This window comes from Onychostoma macrolepis, chromosome 23, assembly GCF_012432095.1.
Source record: "Onychostoma macrolepis isolate SWU-2019 chromosome 23, ASM1243209v1, whole genome shotgun sequence".
NCBI lineage: Eukaryota > Metazoa > Chordata > Actinopteri > Cypriniformes > Cyprinidae > Onychostoma > Onychostoma macrolepis.
Genome location: NC_081177.1, coordinates 24,184,693 through 24,207,456, shown reverse-complemented (window position 1 = coordinate 24,207,456; position 22,764 = coordinate 24,184,693). Strand labels below are relative to the sequence as shown.

General features: G+C 39.9%; 2 protein-coding genes across 5 annotated transcripts in view; both read left to right on the top strand.

Annotated features, from left to right (window-relative positions):
- The window catches only part of LOC131531705 (hemicentin-1-like), a 103,937-nt gene that overhangs the window by 26,801 nt on the left and 54,372 nt on the right, over window positions 1-22,764 (top strand). The gene's annotated exons all lie outside the window — the stretch shown is intronic.
- Window positions 3,302-22,764, top strand: part of mybpha (myosin binding protein Ha) — a 43,492-nt gene continuing 24,029 nt past the window's right edge. The window contains exons 1-5 of one of the 2 annotated variants that reach the window (XM_058762684.1): window positions 3,302-3,712; window positions 5,532-5,576; window positions 5,807-5,878; window positions 6,956-7,087; window positions 8,436-8,603. In XM_058762684.1, coding sequence (XP_058618667.1) covers window positions 3,517-3,712; window positions 5,532-5,576; window positions 5,807-5,878; window positions 6,956-7,087; window positions 8,436-8,603 — 613 coding nt within the window. In that variant the 5' untranslated portion in view covers window positions 3,302-3,516. The remainder of the gene's footprint in view (window positions 3,713-5,531; window positions 5,577-5,806; window positions 5,879-6,955; window positions 7,088-8,435; window positions 8,604-22,764) is intronic. The other variant, XM_058762685.1, reaches the window with a different exon arrangement.

Sequence of the window (22,764 nt, the reverse complement as noted above, 5' to 3'; positions counted from 1 at the left end):
AAGAAAATAAAAAATGTCTATGTCTTGAATAAGACTACAACAATAGTATAATATATAGCTAATATATAATTAAATACAGTTATAAATCAGCTCCTGGAACAATAATACTAACATCTCTTATTTCACATCTGGCAGGAGTAAGTGCTGGCTCACACCACAACAACAAAAGAGTAGACCTCAAAATACAGTAGTTTACTTTCTGTCCTTTTATTCATTTCAATACTAACATGGTGATCAAAAAGATCTATTTTAGTGATCAAAAAAGATCTATCAGAAAACAATTCATAGAAAAGAACTGGGTGTTTTGGCTGATTAGCCAATCATACATAAATTCATGTCACGGGGACCTCAACAGAAATCAAAAGTCTAGAGCTAAAGGTAGATTTTAATCAGTTGTTGTGTTTCTATAGATCTGGGGCCCGTTTCAATAAGGAGGTTCAACCAACTCTGAGTTAAAACTTGAACTCCAAGTCAACTTACTGTGAAATGGGAAACTCTTGAGTTCTTAATCATTATAATATCAAGTTGAAAACTGTAAATTATTGAACTAATATTCAACTAATATAATGAAAGTAATGAAATGAACATCTGACTTCTGCCAAGAAGGCAGAGGCTGGGGGAGAACCTGCACCAACACCATGGACAGATAAAGAGGAGATGGTCAAGTATTGGAAGAAAATTAATATCCAACAGGAAAAAGAATAATTGTTGCTTTTGTGTTTGTAGGAAATAAAGATGACCAAATAAATTTAACAGCTGTGGTGGTGGTTACAGCATATATTTCGAACTACCCTTCCATCTGGCATTCTTCCGTCCTATTCAGTAATCAGCTTCATTTTCAAAGGGTTTGTGCTCCAGAAACTACACAACAATTCTCAGAAAGTGAGAAAGTAGCTCTGCATACATTGGCCTTACTAATGTGCTCTGCATCCCTGATGTTACATAGAAAACTACTATTTAAAAATGGAACCGCTCAAATAAATATGCATGTGGATATGGCAAATAAATAAATAAATAAATATCAAAATAATAGTAAATGTAACTCCCCACAAATGAATGCAGCCTCATCATACACAGGATCCTAAAAAAACTTGCCGTTTTTGTCACTTTCACAGTGTCTGCATGACAAAAATATGTGCAAAGAATAAATGTACTGTACTGCAACTGCAACTGCAAAAAAAAAAAAAAAATGCTTTTCTTAGTATTTTTGTCTTGTTGTTTCCAATCAAAATATCTAAAAATCCTTAAATAAAATCTTAAATAAGAAAAATGACATTAGGTATTTAGTCTTTTAAGTGTATTTGTCTTATTTTGAAAATTATCTGCCAATGGGGTAAGAAAATAATCTTGTTTCCATTTGCATTAAGATTATTTTTCTTGTTTTAAGTCAAATGCACTGCGAAAAGCATTTAAAAAGGGGGTGGAGACCAAAAGAAACTCTGGGTTTAACGAAGAAAACCTGCTCACGACCAGGTTAGGTTCACAGAGTAAGTTATCATGGTAACTGACACTGAGTATAAGTTACCTCTCTTTCAGAAACGGGCATGACTTACCCTGCTTTCCCGGGTTTGACAAACCTCCCATTCTGAAACACGAAAACACTTTCCTTCATTTCAGGGTTAACATACTCAGAGTTTTCACTTAACCTCCTTTCTAAAACGGGCCTCTGCATTCGCCTCTCATTGCTTACACTACACGTGACAACCAGTGGGCGGGGCTAAACAGTCAGTGATGTAGAAGCAGGCGTTGATCATCTTTTGCAGAGGTGGTGTTTAGTCACACTATTACATCATAGAGTGATACAATCCACAAGCTGTCATTTTGGCAGACTGCCTTCAATATAAGCTGTTTTTAAACGAGAAAGTTTTGAGTTCTGAAGCTTACAGTATGTTTTTATAGTGCAATGACCTCTTATATGTCAAAATATCAAGGGAATTTTAGATTCTCAGTTTATGAATACTTTATTACAATAAAACAAATATATAATATAATATAATAAAAAATGTTTATTATTAAAACAGAGAGAAATAAAGAGTAATAAAAATGGCAGTAACATTGATAATTAAGCTATTAAAACATCTACAGCAAAAGTTATCAAATGTTAAAAGTTCCTTTTTTTTAATCAAAATGATACAGTGAGTGATGTATTACAAAGCCATCAGCCACTTTTGCGCAAGTTTATATGCTTTCCGACCAGTAGAGGGCGACATGTCATAAATGAAGGAAAAATACACAATGACTAAATAGCTCACAGTGTTTCTCTGAGACTTATCTGAAACAGCTTTTTAGTGCTCAGCTTTTAAATACCCTGTTTTGTGTGTGTGTGTGCCTGTTTTTCTATTCAGGTGGGGACTTAAACCTGAATACACACAGACTCGTGTCACAGCGGGGACCTAAATTGAGGTCCCCACGGGTAAACAAGCTAATAAATCACACAGAATGAAGTTTTTTGAAAATCTAAAAATGCAGAAAGTTTCCTGTAAGGGGTAGGTTTAGGTGTAGGGTTGGTGTAGGGCAATAGAATATACGGTCTGTACAGTATAAAAACCATTACGCCTATGGCAAGTCCCCACAAGGATAGCAAATATAGATAGAAAATGTCCACTAAAGGAGGTAGAGCTTTTTCGCATTTGGCTCTCAAACTCTGGAATAAACTTCCTGATAACGTTCGGGGTTCAGACACACACTCTCTCTCTCTCTGTTTAAATCAAGATTAAAGACACATCTCTTCAGCCAAGCATTCACATAATGCATCTCATAATCTTGTAGGCTACTTAAGTTATATCTGATCAAATGCACATTCTCTGCTTGGTTTGAACAACAGCTACGCTAATTTTTCTCTATTTTGCTTTTCTGTTTCTGCCATGGGATTGGCAACCCAAGGTTACAGGAATTACACAAACTTCAGCCTGGATCCAATCCTTAACGAAAATCTGAGATGACCGAACACCTGAGAAGAGATGATGCCAACCCCTCAGAGGACCTCAGATGATGCCAACCTTGAACCAACATACAAAACATGACAGCTGTTTGTGTGTTATTTTTTTTTTTATCAATAAACTCTCAACTCATGTTTCCTATTATAAAATATATTTTTAGGTTTGTCTCCCTCTACTGTCTGAATTTTGTAACTGCAATAGCCTATAGACCGCACTTTGCATTTGCAATTTTAGACAAAAGAGGGCGCCAAAAAAAAAAAAAAAAAAAAAAAAAACTTGGATTAAAATTAAAAGGAGTTATATTAAAAATGAAAAAAAAAAAAAAAGTTAATTAGAGTCAGAAATATTTAGGCACGGAAAGCTACATGATACTGAGTTAAGCAATACTATTAGTTTGAGTAATGAGGTAAGACCCGTTTAGGGTTATTCCTGAGTTGATAAGAACAGATTTATCAAGGCTATTTAAAGAAGAGGAGGAGTCCCGAAGGTCCATACTCAGAGGCGGTATAAATTGAACGTCCCAAAAGACATTGCCATTTCAAAGACCGGCCGTCCTGTTGAGTTTTTCCCAAGCATCATGCCAGCCAAACCAGCACCTATCAAAAAGTCAGCCAAGAAGGCTGCTCCAAAAGAGGAGAAGCCAGCAGAGCCGGCGCCCGTGCCCGAGGCTGCCCCCGCCGAGGCGCCTCCCGCTGAAGCGGCGCCGGTAGAAGCTCCCGCTGAAGCGGCCGTGGCGGAAACCGCTCCCGCTGCCGAGGCACCTGCTGCTGAAGGTACTCCACGCATCTGAACGCTGCTCTTTATTTAAACAACATACACCTCAAAGTGTGCCTAACCCTACAACATTTCATTTAAAAGAACAATTCGTCGCAATATAATGTAAACTGTACAATTTCTACTCACCTTAACTGTCATAATAAATTATATTGTTCATGGACGTCTATCAGCTGTTATTTTAATGAAAGAATAAAAGTCTCCTCAGTTGTGTGGAGGATTCGCACACGCCCTCTAATGAACAACATGCGTTACTTCCACCCATTTCACTAGGAATCTGACGACGTGTTTAGCTATCATTTACCATGGTAATCTGCCAAAACACCAAAGTTACTACAAAGTTATTTTAGAGTGTTATTTACCAATGCTGTTTATTGAAATAGCCTACTATTAAAGTTTTATTCTCATTCAACAATCAGTTTTTATTTTTAGATTTTATTTTGTGTGTGTGTGTGTGTGTCTATATATATTTTGTGTGTACCTATATATGTATATGTAAAATGGTAATGAATAATATAATGAATACAATTCTCTAAAATAAATGCTGATTTTTTTCCAGGTAGCTAGTAGTAGTAGTATATATTTACTTACTTACTTACTAGTGTCTAATGGTATATCTAAATACTAAATCTTTATTATTGTAGCATATACTGTATTAAATCTATCATTGTTGGCAGCGACTAAGGCTATATGATTAAATTATCCTTTTGTGCAGCTGTTTTTAGTTTTTTTTTCTTTTCTTTTGGATTTAGGAAAACTGAATTTTCTAAACATCCACATAATGCTAGAAGATAAGTTCTTGTAAAAAGATAACTTAGGTGTTGGCATTACAATAATTACTTGTAATAGATAGCCTGAACTGTCACAAAACTAAATATACTAATTATTATAGATGTGTGTAGAAGTTTCCCTAATATGTGTCTAACCCCAGAGTTTCCAGAGAAGCAAATGAATTAAACAGGAAGCACCTGTGATTTGATCCTTGTGCCTTGTCTTACAGCAGCATTGTAATTCATATCTTCCTCTAACGTGTACGTAACATCTTCTAACATTTATTTAACATGTAACACTAGCCTCTGCCCCTGCTGCTCGGGGTTAAACTGCTGCCCCTTAAGACGAAACCTCAGCACAGGCCACTAAATGAATGACTATTACCCTGTTGAAATGATTTAGGTTTTGCAAGAAAACAAATAACATTTTATCATCTCACTAAATCATTTAAATCATGTTTAATTTTCAGTTTTCAAATGTTACATTTTACATTAACCCACATCTCAAGATCAAAAACTCCTCTGCATTTTGTTTGATCTCTTTGCCAATCTTGATACCTTAACATTGATCAGATTTTATCATTTTACAAAGACTGATTCTCCCAGCAGTCATCTATCAGATAAAATGTTGCATCTTCAGTAAACTGGTGGCCTGCTGAGTGCAAAAACCACTGATCACCAACAATGTGTGCTGTCAGCCAATGCTACAACAGGCTGTGGTTGATGAGCGTGTCTCACTGCATGCTGAAATGAAATGGTGTGACTTTTCGCCTGACTTTTCATTAACGTCTTCAGTTGCTGCCAAGGAAACCAGTGTGACCACTGCATGAGGGGGAGGTTATGTTAGGTTGAGGTAAGTAAGAATACATATATCTGCCGAAGTTTGTGCTGTGGAAGAAGGTGCTATTACTGCAGCTGTTGCTCCATGACTCTAAACTACTATTACTAAAAAAAAAAAAAAAAAAAAAAGCTTATTCTAAACAGTACTAATCTAGCGATATCTCCAGAGTGGCACTGCACTAATGGAAGTCTAATGATTTGCTATCAGGCCCTGCTGAGGAAGCTGCTCCCTCCACTGATGCTCCAGCTGAGGGTAAATCATTTTGGTTTGGTCATGAGTTTTAATTATTCCATTTCAGTTTGGATCCAGTTGCTTTATAATGTGAGATACACCCTTCAGAAAAAGAAAATTCATAAAGTTCATTCTCAAATGCTTTGATTGTGTTTTTTGTGTGATTTTATTGACATATAGCAGTAAAATCGTTGATGCGTGTGAATGAATCAAACTCTGAATCCTAATATTCCTGCATATTTGTTTGTCAGCTGCTCCTGCTCCTGCTGAAGCTGCGCCTGTAGAAGAGCCACCTAAAGCACCAACACCACCTCCTCCAGCAGGTAAATCATCCATTCACCAAATCCGTCCATTCAACCACCCACACAAGCATCCATCCATCCCTCCATCCTATTCAGCCATCCACCCATAAATCCACACACCCACCCAATCAATCATTCATCCACCCAATCTACCCATCCATCCACCTACCCACCCAATCTATCCACCCAATCCATACATCCCCATCCATTCACCCAACCTTACTTACCCATCCATCCATCCATCCATCCATTCACCTAATCAATCCACTGATCCACGAATCCACTCAATCATCCATCTATCCATGCACACATCCACCAAATCCACCCAATCAATCAATCCATCCACCCAAACCATCCATCCCCATCCATCAACCCAATCTCATTTACCCATCCATCCATTTGCCCAATCAATCCATCTACAAAATTAACCCCACCTATTCATCCATCCACCCAATCAATCCACCTATCCACGACTCCACCCAATCATCCGTCCATCCATGCACACATCGACCAAATCCACCCAATCAATCCATCCATCCACCCAATCTCACCTACCCATCCATCCATTCGCCCAATCAATCCATCCACTCAATCCATCCACAAAATTGACCCCACCTATTTATCCATTTTCCCAATCAATCCATCCACTCAATCCATCCACAAAATTGACCCCACCTATTCATCCATTCATCTGTCCTATCAATCCATCCACCTACCCAAACAATAAATCAATCAATCAATCACTCTATCCATCCATACATCCATCGAATCTGCCCAATCATCCATCCATCTAACCAGTCTACCCACCCATTGATCCATCCATCAGCCCAATCAATCCATCCATCCACAAATCCACCCAATCATCCATTCATCCACACACCCATCCACCAAATCCACCCAAGCAATTCATCCAAAGAATCAACCCCACCTATTCATCCATTCATCTGCTCTATCAATCCATCCATCTACCCAATCAATAAATCAATCCTTCCATCCATCCATCCATCATATACTTCTTTTAATATTTTCAATACTAAAGAAATGCATGTGTTTTTCTACTATGAATTCATTGTATATATGTCTCTAATGAGTGTGCAGTGCCCACAAGTGCCCCTCAGATCCTCAGTGTGGATGATGTCAATGATACCTCAGTCACTCTTAAGTGGAGATCCCCGGAGAATATTGGCTCTGGGCTGGATGGATATACCATGGAATACTGCAAAGAAGGATGTATGTATATCCTCTCAATATTTATGATAAGCTCTTTAGGCTGAGGGATAGTGTTTCAATCACCGTGCCTTCTTCTTGAAATTGAACCATGTTGAACTATCAGATGTCATCAGAAAAGTAGGTTATATGACAGTCTGATATAGCACCTGTCTTTGAGATGTCACCACAGACTGATTTATAGCTAGCTCCTCTAGGTCTCCCTATTAGGAAGGGATGCTTTCAACCAACTGTCACCGTATCTGCACACCCCACATTTAGATTTGTGGATGTAAACTGACATCACCACTAGTGTGTTTGGAAATTCATATTTGACGTTTAACTGGGTAGTTTGCCATAATAACATCCACAAGCTTTTGGATGAGATTTTAGGTTTCAAATCTTTAGGAATGTATAATGTATTATCAAAATAATGTAATGCATAATTTATAATCACCTTTTTGCCTTTACTAGTTGATTTGATATGTTCCTGTGGTGACTGTTTTTTTTGTTTTTAAGTGCAATAAAATAAATAAAAAATAATAAAATAAAATAATTATTTTGCCAAAACTAATAAAAGCCATAGTTATATGAATATTTTAAGTTTATATTGTCAAAAAGTGTATATTGGCAGTTATAAGTTTATATTGTCAAAAGGTTCTTATTTATTATTATTATGTACATATATTAAATTTCCATATATGAAATATATTGTCATATGAAGTAAAAACATATATTGTTAAGAATTGGAACAATTTCAAATATTAGCATTATATCTACCCCATACAAATATATATGTCTATATATATGTAATACATTTTGAGATATATGTAATGTACATATATATCCATCCTAAACCCTGTCAAGAAACATTGATATTATGTAAGTAAATATATATGATAGGCATGCATATAAAAATGTATAAGAAAAAACATCTATAAACATACAGATTTTTGTATATATGTTGTTTTAATTTGCATTTTATTTTTAAAGTTAAATATATAAATAAAGCATATATTGTTGAAATATGTTTGCTACCATATAATACCATATAAAAAAAAAATCATATACATACAGTATGTACAAACACATATTTTACTATAGTGATGTTGTGAATTTATATCTTCAGCTACCCAGAGAATGTATATATGTGGAAATCATATAGTGCCTTATAGGTAACATATATTGCAATACCACTCTTGAAATAGGGAAAAAAATGTCATTTCATTTTTGTATGTGGCTAGTCAGTCTATAACCAGTTATATATACTTATATAAATATATTTAGATTTATGAGTGTACTTTTGTTCAGATCTCTTGGAGGATTTAAAACTCATAGGTTCTAGTCATCTGTCCATTTTTACACTTTACAGCTTCTGAATGGGTGGTTGCCAATAAAGAGCTCATCACGTCCAACCGGTTTGTCATCAGCGGCCTGACAACTGGAGACCTACTTAACATTCGTGTGGTGGCGGTGAATGCCGGAGGCCGCAGCGAGCCCGTCGCTCTGGCACAGCCCATCGCCGTCCGGGAGGTTGTGGGTGAGTGTCTAAAATAATGCACTGTTAGACCTGCATGTGTGGGGGACAGATGAAAGTGAAGGGACATCTCCGGTTACTTCACAGGGTCTGATTAGTTCCAACACTGATTACTTTATAGTGTTATACATTTTGAGTGTATTCTCTGAGCCCTGGCTCATGTGGCTTACTGCCGGAGCTCAGATGACAGTATGTGTTTCCCCACCGCGAGGGGAGCAGTGGAAGTGGACGGCCTGTAGCTAGCCTACCTCTCCTGCCCTCAATGGGTTCAACAGCTGTGGGTATATAAATCCCATTGGCTTGTGCCGACAAGGGCTTTCATTAGCATTTAAATTACAAACATAAAGACCTAAGGCTGTCAGTGCAATCTGAGCTCACGGCTGAGAAACACTGTAAACACATACTGTACATTTGTCTCCTAAATAGAGCGAAGGTACTTATATAAATGTGTTTTTTAAAGATTTTTTATCTAAGGATCATATGAACTGCTTTCGTTGCTAGTTTGACTTTGGTGACAGGTGCATGGTCAAGAAGTGTTTATATTCTAGGCTTGGTTCTTTGCCCTTGCACTTCACCACTTTCATTAGGGGAACTTGATACTGACTCATTTATTAGTTATAACAGTTATTCTTATTATTCTTATTATTATATGTCAATATTACATGTCAATATATTATTGCATTAATAATCAAGATAAAGAGCAAACAACACTTTTGTAATAAATAATTTCTGTCATAAGTTACTTCTGACTTTCTTTCTTCTGCATAACATAGAATAAGATATTTAAAACCAAAATATATTTAAGATATATATTAGTGTTTTAAAACCAAACAGTTTTGGTTACCATTGACTTCCATAGTATGGACAAAAAACACAGATTTTCTTATAATATGAACTATTATGTTAATAATGTAAATGATGACAAAATGTTCATCATTTCATCAAAAAATAAATAAATAAATAAATATATATATATACAGTGGGGCAAAAAAGTATTTAGTCAGCCACCAATTGTGCAAGTTCTCCCACTTAAAAAGATGAGAGAGGCCTGTAATTTTCATCATAGGTATACCTCAACTATGAGAGACAAAATGAGAAAAAGAAATCCGGAAAATCACATTGTAGGATTTTTAAAGAATTTATTTGCAAATTATGGTGGAAAATAAGTATTTGGTCAATAACAAAATTTCATCTCAATACTTTGTTATATACCCTTTGTTGGCAATGACAGAGGTCAAATGTTTTCTGTAAGTCTTCACAAGGTTTTCACACACTGTTGCTGGTATTTTGGCCCATTCCTCCATGCAGATCTCCTCTAGAGCAGTAATGTTTTGGGGCTGTTGCTGGGCAACACGGACTTTCAACTCCCTCCAAAGATTTTCGATGGGGTTGAGATCTGGAGACTGGCTAGGCCACTCCAGGACCTTGAAATGCTTCTTACGAAGCCACTCCTTCGTTGCCAGGCGGTGTGTTTGGGATCATTGTCATGCTGAAAGACCCAGCCACGTTTCATCTTCAATGCCCTTGCTGATGGAAGGAGGTTTTCACTCAAAATCTCACGATACATGGCCCCATTCATTCTTTCGTTTACGGATCAGTCGTCCTGGTCCCTTTGCAGAAAAACAGCCCCAAAGCATGATGTTTCCACCCCCATGCTTCACAGTAGGTATGGTGTTCTTGGGATGCAACTTAGCATTCTTTGAGTTTTTACCAAAAAGTTCTATTTTGGTTTCATCTGACCATATGACATTCTCCCAATCCTCTTCTGGATCATCCAAATGCTCTCTAGCAAACTTCAGACGGGCCGGACATGTACTGGCTTAAGCAGGGGGACACGTCTGGCACTGCAGGATTTGAGTCCTTTGTTACTTTGGTCCCAGCTCTCTGCAGGTCATTCACTATGTCCCCCCGTGTGGTTCTGGGATTTTTGCTCACAGTTCTTGTGATCATTTTGACCCCACAGGGTGAGATCTTGCGTGGAGCCCCAGATCGAGGGAGATTATCAGTGGTCTTGTATGTCTTCCATTTTCTAATAATTGCTCCCACAGTTGATTTCTTCACACCAAGCTGCTTACCTATTGCAGATACAGTCTTCCCAGCCTGGTGCAGGTCTACAATTGTGTTTCTGGTGTCCTTTGACAGCTCTTTGGTCTTGGCCATGGTGGAGTTTGGAGTTGGACTGTTTGAGGTTGTGGACAGGTGTCTTTTATACTGATAATGAGTTCAAACAGATGCCATTAATACAGGTAACGAGTGGAGGACAGAGGAGCCTCTTAACCCTTATATGTCTGCGGTTTCCTGTTTACACTCAGTGCATTTTGGGGTCTATATGACCCCAAAATTTAAAGAATGATTGTAAAAAAAAATTACATTTTTAATAATACATATAATATATTATTATTTTTTTGTTTACTTCTCATCTATACAGTAATGCTGTGTTTTTGGATATACAAAGTACTTTTGTACCTATTTACCACACAATTCCTCAACTATACCATTAGCTTGCGTGTGAAATATTAATTTTTTATGAAAAAAATACTTAAATGATGATCTAAATTAAATATAATTTGTTTCTGGATATTGATCTAGGTGTTAGCTGTACAATTCTGCCATCTGTTGGTCAAAGACAAACCTGAAGGAATTACAATTTAAGAAATAAATTGTTTTGTCCATAGATACCCAGCAGAGGGCAATAGAGATCCATTCATTTTACTGGATGTGGCCAACTGCTCATATCATAACTTTTGTGATACATTTTGTGAATTTATACATGTATAAACATTATACAAGACATTAAAAATAAATATTCTTTCAAATAGTAGAATTTTGGTAGTTTTTGATGCGTTTTGAAATGTCTGTTTTTACAAAATACCACAGAAATCGCCACATAAGAAACACCTAAAGGACAAGACTTAAAATCAGATTGTAGTTGAATATTATTTATTTTAATGAACCAAATGTGAAAAAAAAATTATTAACTTTAGAATTTAGAAGATATTAATTTAATAATATATATATATATATATATATATATATATATATAAAACAGCAGCAATATGCAGAAATGAACAGGAGTGAAGAATGAACACTGAATAACAATATAATGTGTATTTGTGTGTATGTGTGTGTATGCGTGTGTGTGTGTGTTTGAGTGAGAATGTCTTTTCTACATTGCATTTGTGCTCTAGTACCAGGCCTTCATTTCTGTGTGGAAATTTTCAGATTTATGCTGGAATTATTGATTTTATTTGTCAATTTCTAAAAAAATGCTTTCAATTGAGTCACACCTGTGTGTGTGTTTGTGTCTTGTGACTTGTGTGTGTGCAAGTGATCATGTTCGTTCCACATTACATTTGTGCTCTAGTACCAGGACTTCATTGTGGTATGGAAATTTTCTGATTTATTCTGGATTTATCGATTTTTCCATTCATTTCAATGTGGGGTCATATTGACCCCAAAGGTCACGAGTGTGACTTTTTTTTTTTACATACCTTTAGAACAACCGAATCAAGCCCAGCTTTTCTGTGCATGTATAGATAGATAATGTAGGAAAAGTCACAAAATTTCATTCCTCTAAGATGAAGGGAACCTTTTTTTTTAACGAATGAAACGTCAATCGGGGTCATATAGACCCCGAGGACATAAGAGAGAAGAAGTTACAGGTCTGTGAGAGCCAGAAATCTTGCTTGTTTGTAGGTGACCAAATACTTATTTTACAGAGGAATTTACCAATTAATTCTTTAAAAATCCTACAATGTGATTTTCTGGATTTTTTTTTCTCATTTTGTCTCTCATAGTTGAGGTATACCTATGATGAAAATTACAGGCCTCTCTCATCTTTTTAAGTGGGAGAACTTGCACAATTGGTGGCTGACTAAATACTTTTTTGCCCCACTGTATATATACACAGTATATATATATATATTTGTTTTTGAATGAACTATCCCTTAAAATGGAGTTAAATCTACACATAAGTTTATATCATTTTAAATATTTTATTATTTTATGTTATTAAATATATGTATGTAAATGTTTGAAATGTATAATAAAGAATTTTAAATAAATTAATGTATCTATAATAATTGTACTAAATGTATTGAAGGTAACTATATTTTTGTGAAGTTTAAATTTTCAAATGATTAGGCAAGTCATCTATAATATCTTGAGAGATGTGTGTGTGTACAAATGTGTGTATATGTTTTCCAGGTCAACACGCCCCCTTGTGGCCATTGTGTTGTGCATCTACAGGCCACTGTAATCCTAGGACCACTTTAAACCAAACATCTTTTTTTATCTTATTAATATATCTTATTAATAATAACCCAAATGAGATCCTGGAATCAACTCATTCTTGTTACATAATGCTGTTATGAGGTCAAACAAGCCTAGCTGTTGGCTTAGACAATCAAAGAGAACAGACTGTTCATCCATTTGGGTTTAGCAGGTGAATGTTGTGGTGGATGGCAGCGATTCAAGACATCACACAGGATTACATATGAGAACAGTGACTGTAAAAAGGGTTTGAAGAACAAGGATGAGGTTTTTCACACATACAAGCACAGGCTTTGGGGTAATTAGGTCAGGTATTGTAAGGTAAGCTGAAGGTGAGCTTAATGTTAACCTTCAAAGTAGCGTGTCAGCATATCAGCAGTTGCTCTGGATCAGCAAAGTGTGTCGCTTCACAGGTGTCAATTGTTACCTGTCATAATTAATGAACTTGTCATTGGAGTCCTGGGAAGTGAGGATTAGAGGTCTAGAGGGCTAGATTTGGGAAGCTGTACTTTGATAGTAACAGATGTGCTGTGAGAGAACAGACAATGGAGATTTAGATCAGAGTGGCAATCAATGGCACAGTGCTGGCTGACACATGGTTGTTCAGGGAGAGAAAGTGAAAATTGAAAGTGTTTCATTTACGGACATGCTGGATTTATCCAGTTATTTATTTTTTATTACTGTATTATGAAGGATTTGATTCATGCCAATATTTCTATTCTTAATAATTCTCTAATAAAACAAACTTTTTAAAATAGGAATAGTCTATTAGTGCCATGGCTTATTGGTACAGCACATGATCATGACATGTAAGTTTGAGTTTAGATTGTCACTTTTGTATCAATACATTTATTTACTTATCAAAAAAGAATAAATAAATAATGGAGAAATTATCATTGTTTACAAATGAGTGTCACAATGGCAAACCGCTTATCGCCTGGCAAACAACAACAAAATAAGTAAAAAAGTCCCATAGACTTACAAAGAAAGAGGGACCCAGACAACATCTAGAGACCAAAATATCTAACTCAAGAAAAAAATTAATATAGTAGCATAAAAAATTAAAAACCTCTCAGAAAAATCTTAGCTGGGCCAAAGCATACTTCAGTTTTGATACAAACTGTAGCATGTGTATCACAGAACACACAGCACTTAAAACTATCCTCCATAGTGTTCTGCAGTAATGCCATACTGTATTTTTGTAGTCCAACCTTAAAGTTCACATTACCCTGGTTTCCTCAAAAAAACAACAAAAAAAGCTTATTTTCTGCGATATTCTTTTGGAATATTGCAGAAAATAAGCTCTGTGACCAACAAAAGTTTATGGTTCTTATGATTCTTGTTTTGTTGATCAAGATAATGTTAAATGAACAAGAGCATTCAAGATTTAAAAAAACTTTAGGCCTAAAAAGCTAACATATAGGCTATAAACAAACAGCACATTCTTCACTGTCACCAACATTGCGCTTCTGATAACTTTCACTCCCTTTCAGTCAGTCACGTTCGACATAACGTCAAGTGACTGACGTAAATGGGATCTCGCCAGAGAGCCCAATCACCTCAGAGTGTTAACAAAACAAGCCAATGACAGTTGGCGTGCGTGTTTCGGTATAAAAGGAGAGTGCGTGCAAACGCACATCAGCTTTTCGCGTTGGAGCCGAGCCTTTCTGCTTGTGCAGTAACCGAAGAGAGTGTCTACAGACAGCGAGTGTGTTGGCGTTACGGCGCGTCAGCGGGGGTTGCCGATCCAGTGCTGCTGCTTCTTCCGGGTTGGACGACGTGCTGCAGCTCATCAAACTGCGGTCGCGCAGTGACCTCTCCTGGGCGCTTCAACACTTTATTTTCTAAAAGAGCAATATCTAAAAGAGCTCCACGAGCAACGGGCGTCTTTTTAAAGATGGCTTCCCGCTCGTGTGTTTCTGGATGTGGTCGTTTCCTGGCTTCATCTGATGGTCACAATCGCTGTGTCTCGTGCTTGGGCTATCAGCACGCTGAAGCAGCGCTCGTGGATCAGCCATGATCTCATTGCGGGAACATGACCATCGCGATGTTGCGGTCCAGATACCTCCTTGTCAAATGAGGGGTATCCCCCTCGCCATGCCCCGTACTAGTTCCTCTGTCTCTAGGGGGGCTACTTCGGCTCATGGTCAGGGTGATCTGAGGATCACTGTGAGAGCTTCCCCGTTGAGTGCGTCTCTGCGGGCCTCTCATTCCTCCAGCACATCGCACCATCTGGTGCTGACCCAGGTGTGCTGCGGGAACTGCGCAAAGCGACGGACTTCGCCCTAAGGGCGACGAAAGTCATGGCGCGGGCCCTGGGCCAGACGATGTCCATGTTGGTGGTTCAGGAGCGCCACCTATGGCTGACCTTGGCGGATATGAGGGAGACTGACAAGCATCACTTCTTGGACTCCCCGATCTCCCAGCGGTGGAGGGCTTTGCCCAACAGTTCTCCGCCGCACAGAAGCAGACGGAGGCGTTTCATCATATCCTGCCCCGGCGGTCTGCTGCTGTCTCCACCCAGCCGCCGGTTGCAGCCCGTCTGTCTGCTCGTCGCTGAGGGCGCCCTCCTGCGGCCTCCACCTCCGCTCCAGCTCGGCCCCAGCAGCAGCCTTCACAGCGGCCGCAGCGTGGAGCTGGCCGCATGAAAGTGAGATGGGCGTCCCGGAGACTTTGGATCCTGCTCTTCAAGAGATGGTGACCGCACCACTCCTTCCCCCGGAGGAGGGCCGGGTGGAGAATCTTTTGTTCCCTTTTTGTTTGCTCAAAAAAAGAGCAGTTTCCTTTTTCTCTGGCTCCCAAGAGGGCGAGAATGGCAGTCCAGGAGACACAGTCTCTACACTCCAGTCCCCCTCTCCTTTCGCCAGTGGGCAGCAGGGTCCGGTCCGAGGATGCAATGCCTTCTCCCACGCCCCCTGCCCAGCAGTGGAGCCAAGTAAGTGTCGTACTGCACACTCAGACCCCACTCTGGGACGCATTGCCTTCGGGTCGGGTCCCTGTGCTCCACTTCACTGCCCCAAGGTCAAGGAGGACTAGGAGCAGGTCCTCTTGATGGTGCCTTACTGGCCCAATTGGACTTGATTCCCCGAACTGATGCTCCTTGCGACAGCCCCTCCTTGGCAAATTCCTCTGAGGAGGGATCTCCTTTCTCAGAGAGGGGGCACCCTCTGGCACCTGCATCCAGACTTGTGGAATCTCCACGTGTGGTCTCTAGACGGGACGCGGAGGTTCTAGGTGGGCTACCTCCAGCGGTAGTAAACACCATCACTTCAGCTAGAGCCCCGTCTACAAGACACGCTTACAGGCTGAAGTGGAACCTGTTCGTCGATTGGTGCTCTTGCCGTCGGGAAAACCCCCGTAGATGCCCGATCAGGGTCGTTCTATCTTTTCTGCAAGATGGGTTGGAGTGAAGGCTGTCTCCCTCCACCCTCAAAGTGTATGTTGCCGCTATTGCCGCACATCACTATACAGTAGACGGTAAGTCTGTCAGGAAGCACGACTTGGTCATCAGGTTCCTCATCTGGTACCCTCTTGAGATCTCCCCTCAGTCCTGACGGCCTTGAAGGAGGAGCCCTTCGAGCCTCTGCAGTCAGTAGAGCTTAAGTTTCTGTCGTTGAAGACAGAGCTCCTCACAGCATTGGCCTTGGTCAAGAGAGTAGGGGACCTGCAGGCATTTTCGGTCGACGATTCGTGCCTAGAATTCGGACCAGGTAACTCTCACGTGGTCCTGAGACTCTGACCTGGTTATGTGCCCAAAGTTAACACCACGCCCTTTACGGATCAGGTGGTGAACTTGCAAGCGCTGCCCCGGGAGGAGGCAGACCCAGCCATTGCTCTGCTCTGTCCCGTCTGCGCCTTGTGTGTTTTCGTGGACCGCAATTAGAGCTTCAGGACCTCGGACCAGCTCTTTGTCTGCTTCGAAGGACAGCAGAAGGGAAAGGCTGTCTCCAAACAAAGACTTGCCCACTGGATAGTGGAGGCTATAGTCCTACACTGTAAAAAAAACATACTGTAAAAAAACGGCAAAAAGTCTGGCAGCAGAGTTTCCAGAAGGATTCCGTTAAATTACAGAAAATATACATTTCACAAAAATACATGCAAAAACTGTAAAAATACAGAATAGACTTTACAGTCAAAATTAATTAAATTACAGTATATTACTGTTGATAATATGTTTTTAAACTATGGAAAAACTGACAAATTATGTCAAATTACTAAGAAAAACAACCGACTTTCAGTTTTATCTCTGTAAATTTGGGGTTTTAATTAGTTATTTTATAAAACTGCTCTGTCCATCTACAGTAATTTACTTTTAAATTAAAGTTTTTCCATGTACAATAACTAAGAAATATCTTTAAAACTTGCAATATGCACAAAAAGTTTGTATATTTACAGGATTAATCCTTCCTTTTACATAAGCAATCTCACAATTTCAACCAATCTGTTAATTAAAAGGTATTTAGCAGTTATTTTATGAAATGGCTGTCTACCTACAATCATTTTCTGTTAAAATAAAATAAAAATTAGCTACAATAACTAAGAAATATTGTATAAAAATGTAGTAAGTATAGAATACAAAGACAAATGTCTCTAGATATACATTTTAATTGTTCATTTTCCATAAGTATTATAGTTTAAAATGTTTGTTGGACAGAGAAACAAGCATAGTACTTAGAAATACATAAAAATAGCAACATTACCAGCCAATTTCTGTAAAATTAATCTATTCTGTACTTATGCATAATTTTAAAGGAACCTGCACATTTACGTCAAGTTACACGAAGAATAAAATGATAGGAAATACATACTTAATACATCATTTAGAACATTCAAAAATACCTACATTAAAAGGAAATTGCTGTATACCTTTATACATTTACAATTACATTTTATCCAACGCAACATACAAAGTCCCTTTTTTTTTTTTTTTTTTACAAACAGAAAGAGTTAGTATTAATGGGTCAAGTGTTCATGAAAAGATGCATTTTTAGCCATTTCTTGAAAATGGGTGGAGTTAGGCAGTTTACGTCAACAGCAGGGAACAGTCAAAGTAAAGGTCCATGAAAGTGATTTTGTGTCTATGGGATGGCACCACAAGGCGTGATTCACTTGCAGAACGCGAGCTTCTGGAGGACACAGGTCTGAAGTAATGAGTTTATGTATAGGGGTGCAGAGCCAGTGGTTGTTCTGCAGACAAACATCAATGCCTTCAATTTGATGCAAGCGGAAATTGGCAGCCAGTGCAAACTGATGAAGAGAGGTGTGACGTGTGCTCTATTCGGCTAGTTAAAGATCACTCTTGCTGCAGCATTCTGGATCAGCTGCAGAGGTCTGACAGTGCATGCTGGAAGGCCTGCCAAGAGAACATTACAACAGTCCAGTCTGGATAGAACAAAAGCTTGGACAAGGAGTTGTGTAGCATGCTCCAAAAGGAAGGGCCTGATCTTCCTAATGTTGTACAAGGTATATCCACAGGATCAGGCAGTGCAATGTGGTTGGTGAAGTTTATACGTGTTGGGTTGGCTGCAAACATGAGCAGTTTGACATGGTTGAGTTGAAGGTCATTCATCATCCAGCAAGAAATGTCCATCCAGCAGGCTGAGATGCAAGCAGCAACCGTCGGAACATCCAGCTGGAATGAAAAGTAAAGATGCGTGTCATTAGGATAGCAATACTGTTGTCAAAAGTAGACTTTGGTATCAAGTCAGTGAAATACTGGGATGCCAGGAAATGCTGGTATCGTCACATTTTTAAAATTTCAGTACCGACTTGGCACCAAAGTTAGTACTTTGACAACACTAGATAGCAGTGATATGAAAAGCCATATTACTGAATGACAGACCCATAGTCATGTCATGTACATGGAGAGGAGAAGTGTTCCAAGCACTGAGCCCTGAGGTACCCCAGAAGCTAGATGTTACGATTGGACACCTCACCCTCCACAACACCCTGAAGGACCTACCTGTGAGGGAAGACTTGAACAACTGGAGGGTTGTTCCTTAGACACCCTTACATGTTTTCATGATTTCTAGAAACCAGAACTTGTCCAAGCACCTTGGTTTAACTAAAAACTTTTGCTTCCTTTTAAAATGACAATGACTGTTGGCATAGTGCCAGAGATTTCACACATTACATAATGTAGATTTCTTTAAAAGTGCTTCTCCTCATACAATAAAATTCACAGACATCTTTTCATGTAGCTGTTTTACACTGATTTTGGTTTTAAATGGTCCTTGGTTTGTTTATTCACCCCTTACCACATAGGAACTGAAAATTATACACAAACAAGAACCGCTTGCACATCCCCCCCAAAAAAACTGCTGCATGAAAAGAAAATAAAGAATATGTTGCATTATCATATGGCATGAGAAGATTAGATTAGATTAGATTAGATTCAACTTTATTGTCATTACACAAGTACAGGTACAGGGCAACGAAATGCAGTTTAGGTCTAACCAGAAGTGCAATAGTAGCAAGTGCAGTATATACAATGGTTGAATAAGTGCAGGACAAGGATATGTACTGAGTATATGTATAAATATATATAGAAAGATGGTTATTAATATAAACAGAATTTACAGGTGAATATGTATAGTGAATAAATATACAGAAATTACAAGTGAATATGTATAGTGAATAAATATACAGAATTTACAGGTGAATATGTATAGTGAATAAATATACAGAATTTACAGGTGAATATGTATAGTGAATAAATATACAGATGGCTATTACTATAGGCAGAATTTACAGGTGATATGCACTATCAATATAATATATATACAGATGACTGTTACTATAAACAAGGTGTAAAAGTGGAGTGGAAGTGATTGCGTATTACAATTAGACATACGGTGCAAAATATTAATGTAAGCATCGATAATGTAACAACAGTCGGCAGTGCAAATGAGCATAGTCCAATTTAGGTATGGTAGTGCAAGATACAAAAGTAAACAGTTGTTACTGTGATAAAAATTTACATTCAGTAGTGCAAATAAGGCAGATGTGAGGTAGGAGAGAAGAGTTAATAATATATGAGGAAGTGGATCAACGGGGGGTAGAGTTCAGTAAAGAGACAGCTCTGGGGAAGAAACTGTTCTTTAGTCTGCTGGTCCTGGTCCGGAGGCACCTGAAACACCTGCCGGAGGGCAGGAGAGAAAACAGTCTGTGGGCTGGGTGAGAGGAGTCCTTAAGGATGCTGCGAGCTCGATGCAGACAGCGTTTCCTCTGGATGTGTTCGATGGCAGGTAGTGGAGTCCCTGTGATGCGCTGGGCAGTTTTCACCACCCGCTGCAGTGCCTTGCGCTCCGCAACAGAGCAGCTCCCATACCATACTGTGACACAGTTGGTCAGGATGCTTTCTATTGCGCAGCGATAGAAGTTCACCAGTATAGCAGAGGAGAGTTGATTCTTCCTCAGTGTCCTCAGAAAGAAGAGGCGCTGGTGAGCCTTCTTGACCAGGCTGGAGGTGTTGGTTTTCCACAACATGTCCGCCGAGATGTGGATCCCCAGGAACTTGAAACTGGAGACACGCTCAACAGCCATTCCATTGATGTGGATGGTGTCGTGTGTGCCTCTTGACTCCTTCCTGAAGTCCACGATGAGCTCCTTCGTTTTGGTGGTGTTGAGGAGCAGGTTATTTTCAGTGCACCATGTGGCCAGGTGCTGGATCTCCTCCCTATAGGCAGTCTCATCGTTGTTACTGATGAGGCCAATCACTGTGGTGTCGTCTGCAAACTTGACGATGGAATTAGATCCATACACAGGCTTGCAGTCGGAGGTGAAGAGGGAGTAGAGAAACGGGCTTAGCACACAGCCCTGTGGTACACCAGTGTTAAGTGTGATGGATGTGGAGCAGGTGAATCCTGATCGAACATTCTGGGGTCTGTTGGTCAGGAAGTCCAAAATCCAGTTACACATTGAGGTATTGATGCCCAGGTCTCCAAGTTTGGCTATTAACTTGGTTGGGATGACAGTGTTGAATGCTGAGCTGAAGTCAACAAACAGCATACGTGCATAAGTGTTCTTATTGTCCAGGTGAGTGAGCACAGAGTGCAGTGCCATGGAAACTGCGTCCTCTGTGCTCCTATTGCTACGGTAGGCAAACTGGTGTGAGTCAAATGTGGATGGTAGAGAGTCTTTTAGGTGTTCCAGGACCAGCCGCTCAAAGCACTTCATGACGATGGGTGTGAGTGCTACAGGGCGGTAGTCATTAGGGCACCTCGGACTAGAGTGTTTTGGCACTGGCACAATGGAAGTGCATTTAAAGCATGTTGGTACGGCTGCTTGGGCAAGAGACAGGTTGAAAATGTCTGTAAAACCCCAGCGAGCTGCTCCGCACATGCCCTGAGAACACGACCAGGGATGTTGTCTGGTCCAGCAGCCTTGTGCGCGCTGATCCGGCTCAGTTCCTTGCAGACATCTGTGGAGGAGAGTATGATTGGTGGGTGGTCATCTGAGGGATTGAGCTTGGTGGCAGTTTCTCTGTTGTCTCTTTCAAAGCGAGCATAAAAGTAATTTAGCTCGTTCAGGAAGTTGACATCAGTGGCTGCGGGGGTGGAGTGGGTGGGTTTGTAGTCACTGATGGCCTGAATGCCCTGCCACATGCGTCGAGGGTCAGAGTTGGAAAAGTGTCCCTCTATCTTTAGCTTGTAGCAGTGCTTGGCCTTTTTGATGCCCCTCTTCAGGTTTGCTCTGTATGTGCTGTAGGCTTGTGCATCTCCTGATCTGAAGGCAGTGTTGCGTGACTTCAACAGGAGTCGCACTTCCTTGTTCATCAAGGCTTCTGATTTGGATATGTGGTGATCTGTTTCTGGGTTGTAACACTGTCAATGGTGATATTGATATGATCCAATACAGAGGAGGTGTAAGAGTCAATGTCTGTGTGGCGCCACTGGTGGCTTGAGAAGCAAACATACTCCAGTCTGTGTGTAGAAACCTTTCCTGGAGTGTGGAATCTGCCCCGCAGGCCACACCTTGATGGTCTTCACTGATGGCTTCACACGGTTGATGAGGGGTGCATATTTGGGGTGAAGAACAAAGAAAGGTGATCTGACTGTCCCAGGTGGGGAGGGGTGTCGCAACGTAAGCTCCAGCCATGTTTGTGTAAACATGGTCTAAGGTTTTGTTTCCTCTGGTGTGACAGGAAACATGCTGGTGAAACTTGGGTAGCACTGACTTTAAGTTTGAGTGATTAAAGTCACCTGCAACAATAAAAGCCGCTTCCGGGTGATCAGTCTGTTGTTTACTGATGGCTGCGTGAAGTTCTTTCATAGCAAGCTTGGCATCAGCATCCGGGGGAATATAGGCTGCAGTTATAATGGTGGAAGTGAACTCCCGCGGTAGATAAACGGTCTACATTTAACCATGAGAAACTCAAGGTTAGCTGAACAATGACTCCCAACAATAGCAGAGTTTGTGCACCAAGCTTTGTTAATGTAAATGCACAATCCACCACCTCTGGTCTTACCGGAGCCATCTAATGTTCTATCCGCCCGAGTGTGTGGCGTCCGCTAGCTCAATAGCGGTGTCCGGTATTCCGCTGTTTAACCAGGTTTCCGTGAAGATTAGGACGTTACAGTTCAAAAGTTTCTTGCTGTGTGTGATGCTGAGTCGAATCTCCTCCATTTTGTTCACTAGCGACCGTACATTGGCAAGGAAAATGCTGGGTAAAGAGAGCCGGTGTGGTGTTAGCCTTAGCTTAGCTCTTAGTCCTCCGCGCTTCCCCCGCCTTTGTTTACGATCTCGACGCCGCCTGCGAGCACTTCCGCCCGGCCGGGTAGGGTGCATAGCCTCGGGTGTCCTAGCGTTCTGCACGAACAGGCCCGAGATGAGTAAGAAAAATACCGCAAAATTGCAAAATCTGGAGAGACCCAGAGCCTCGCGATGTACT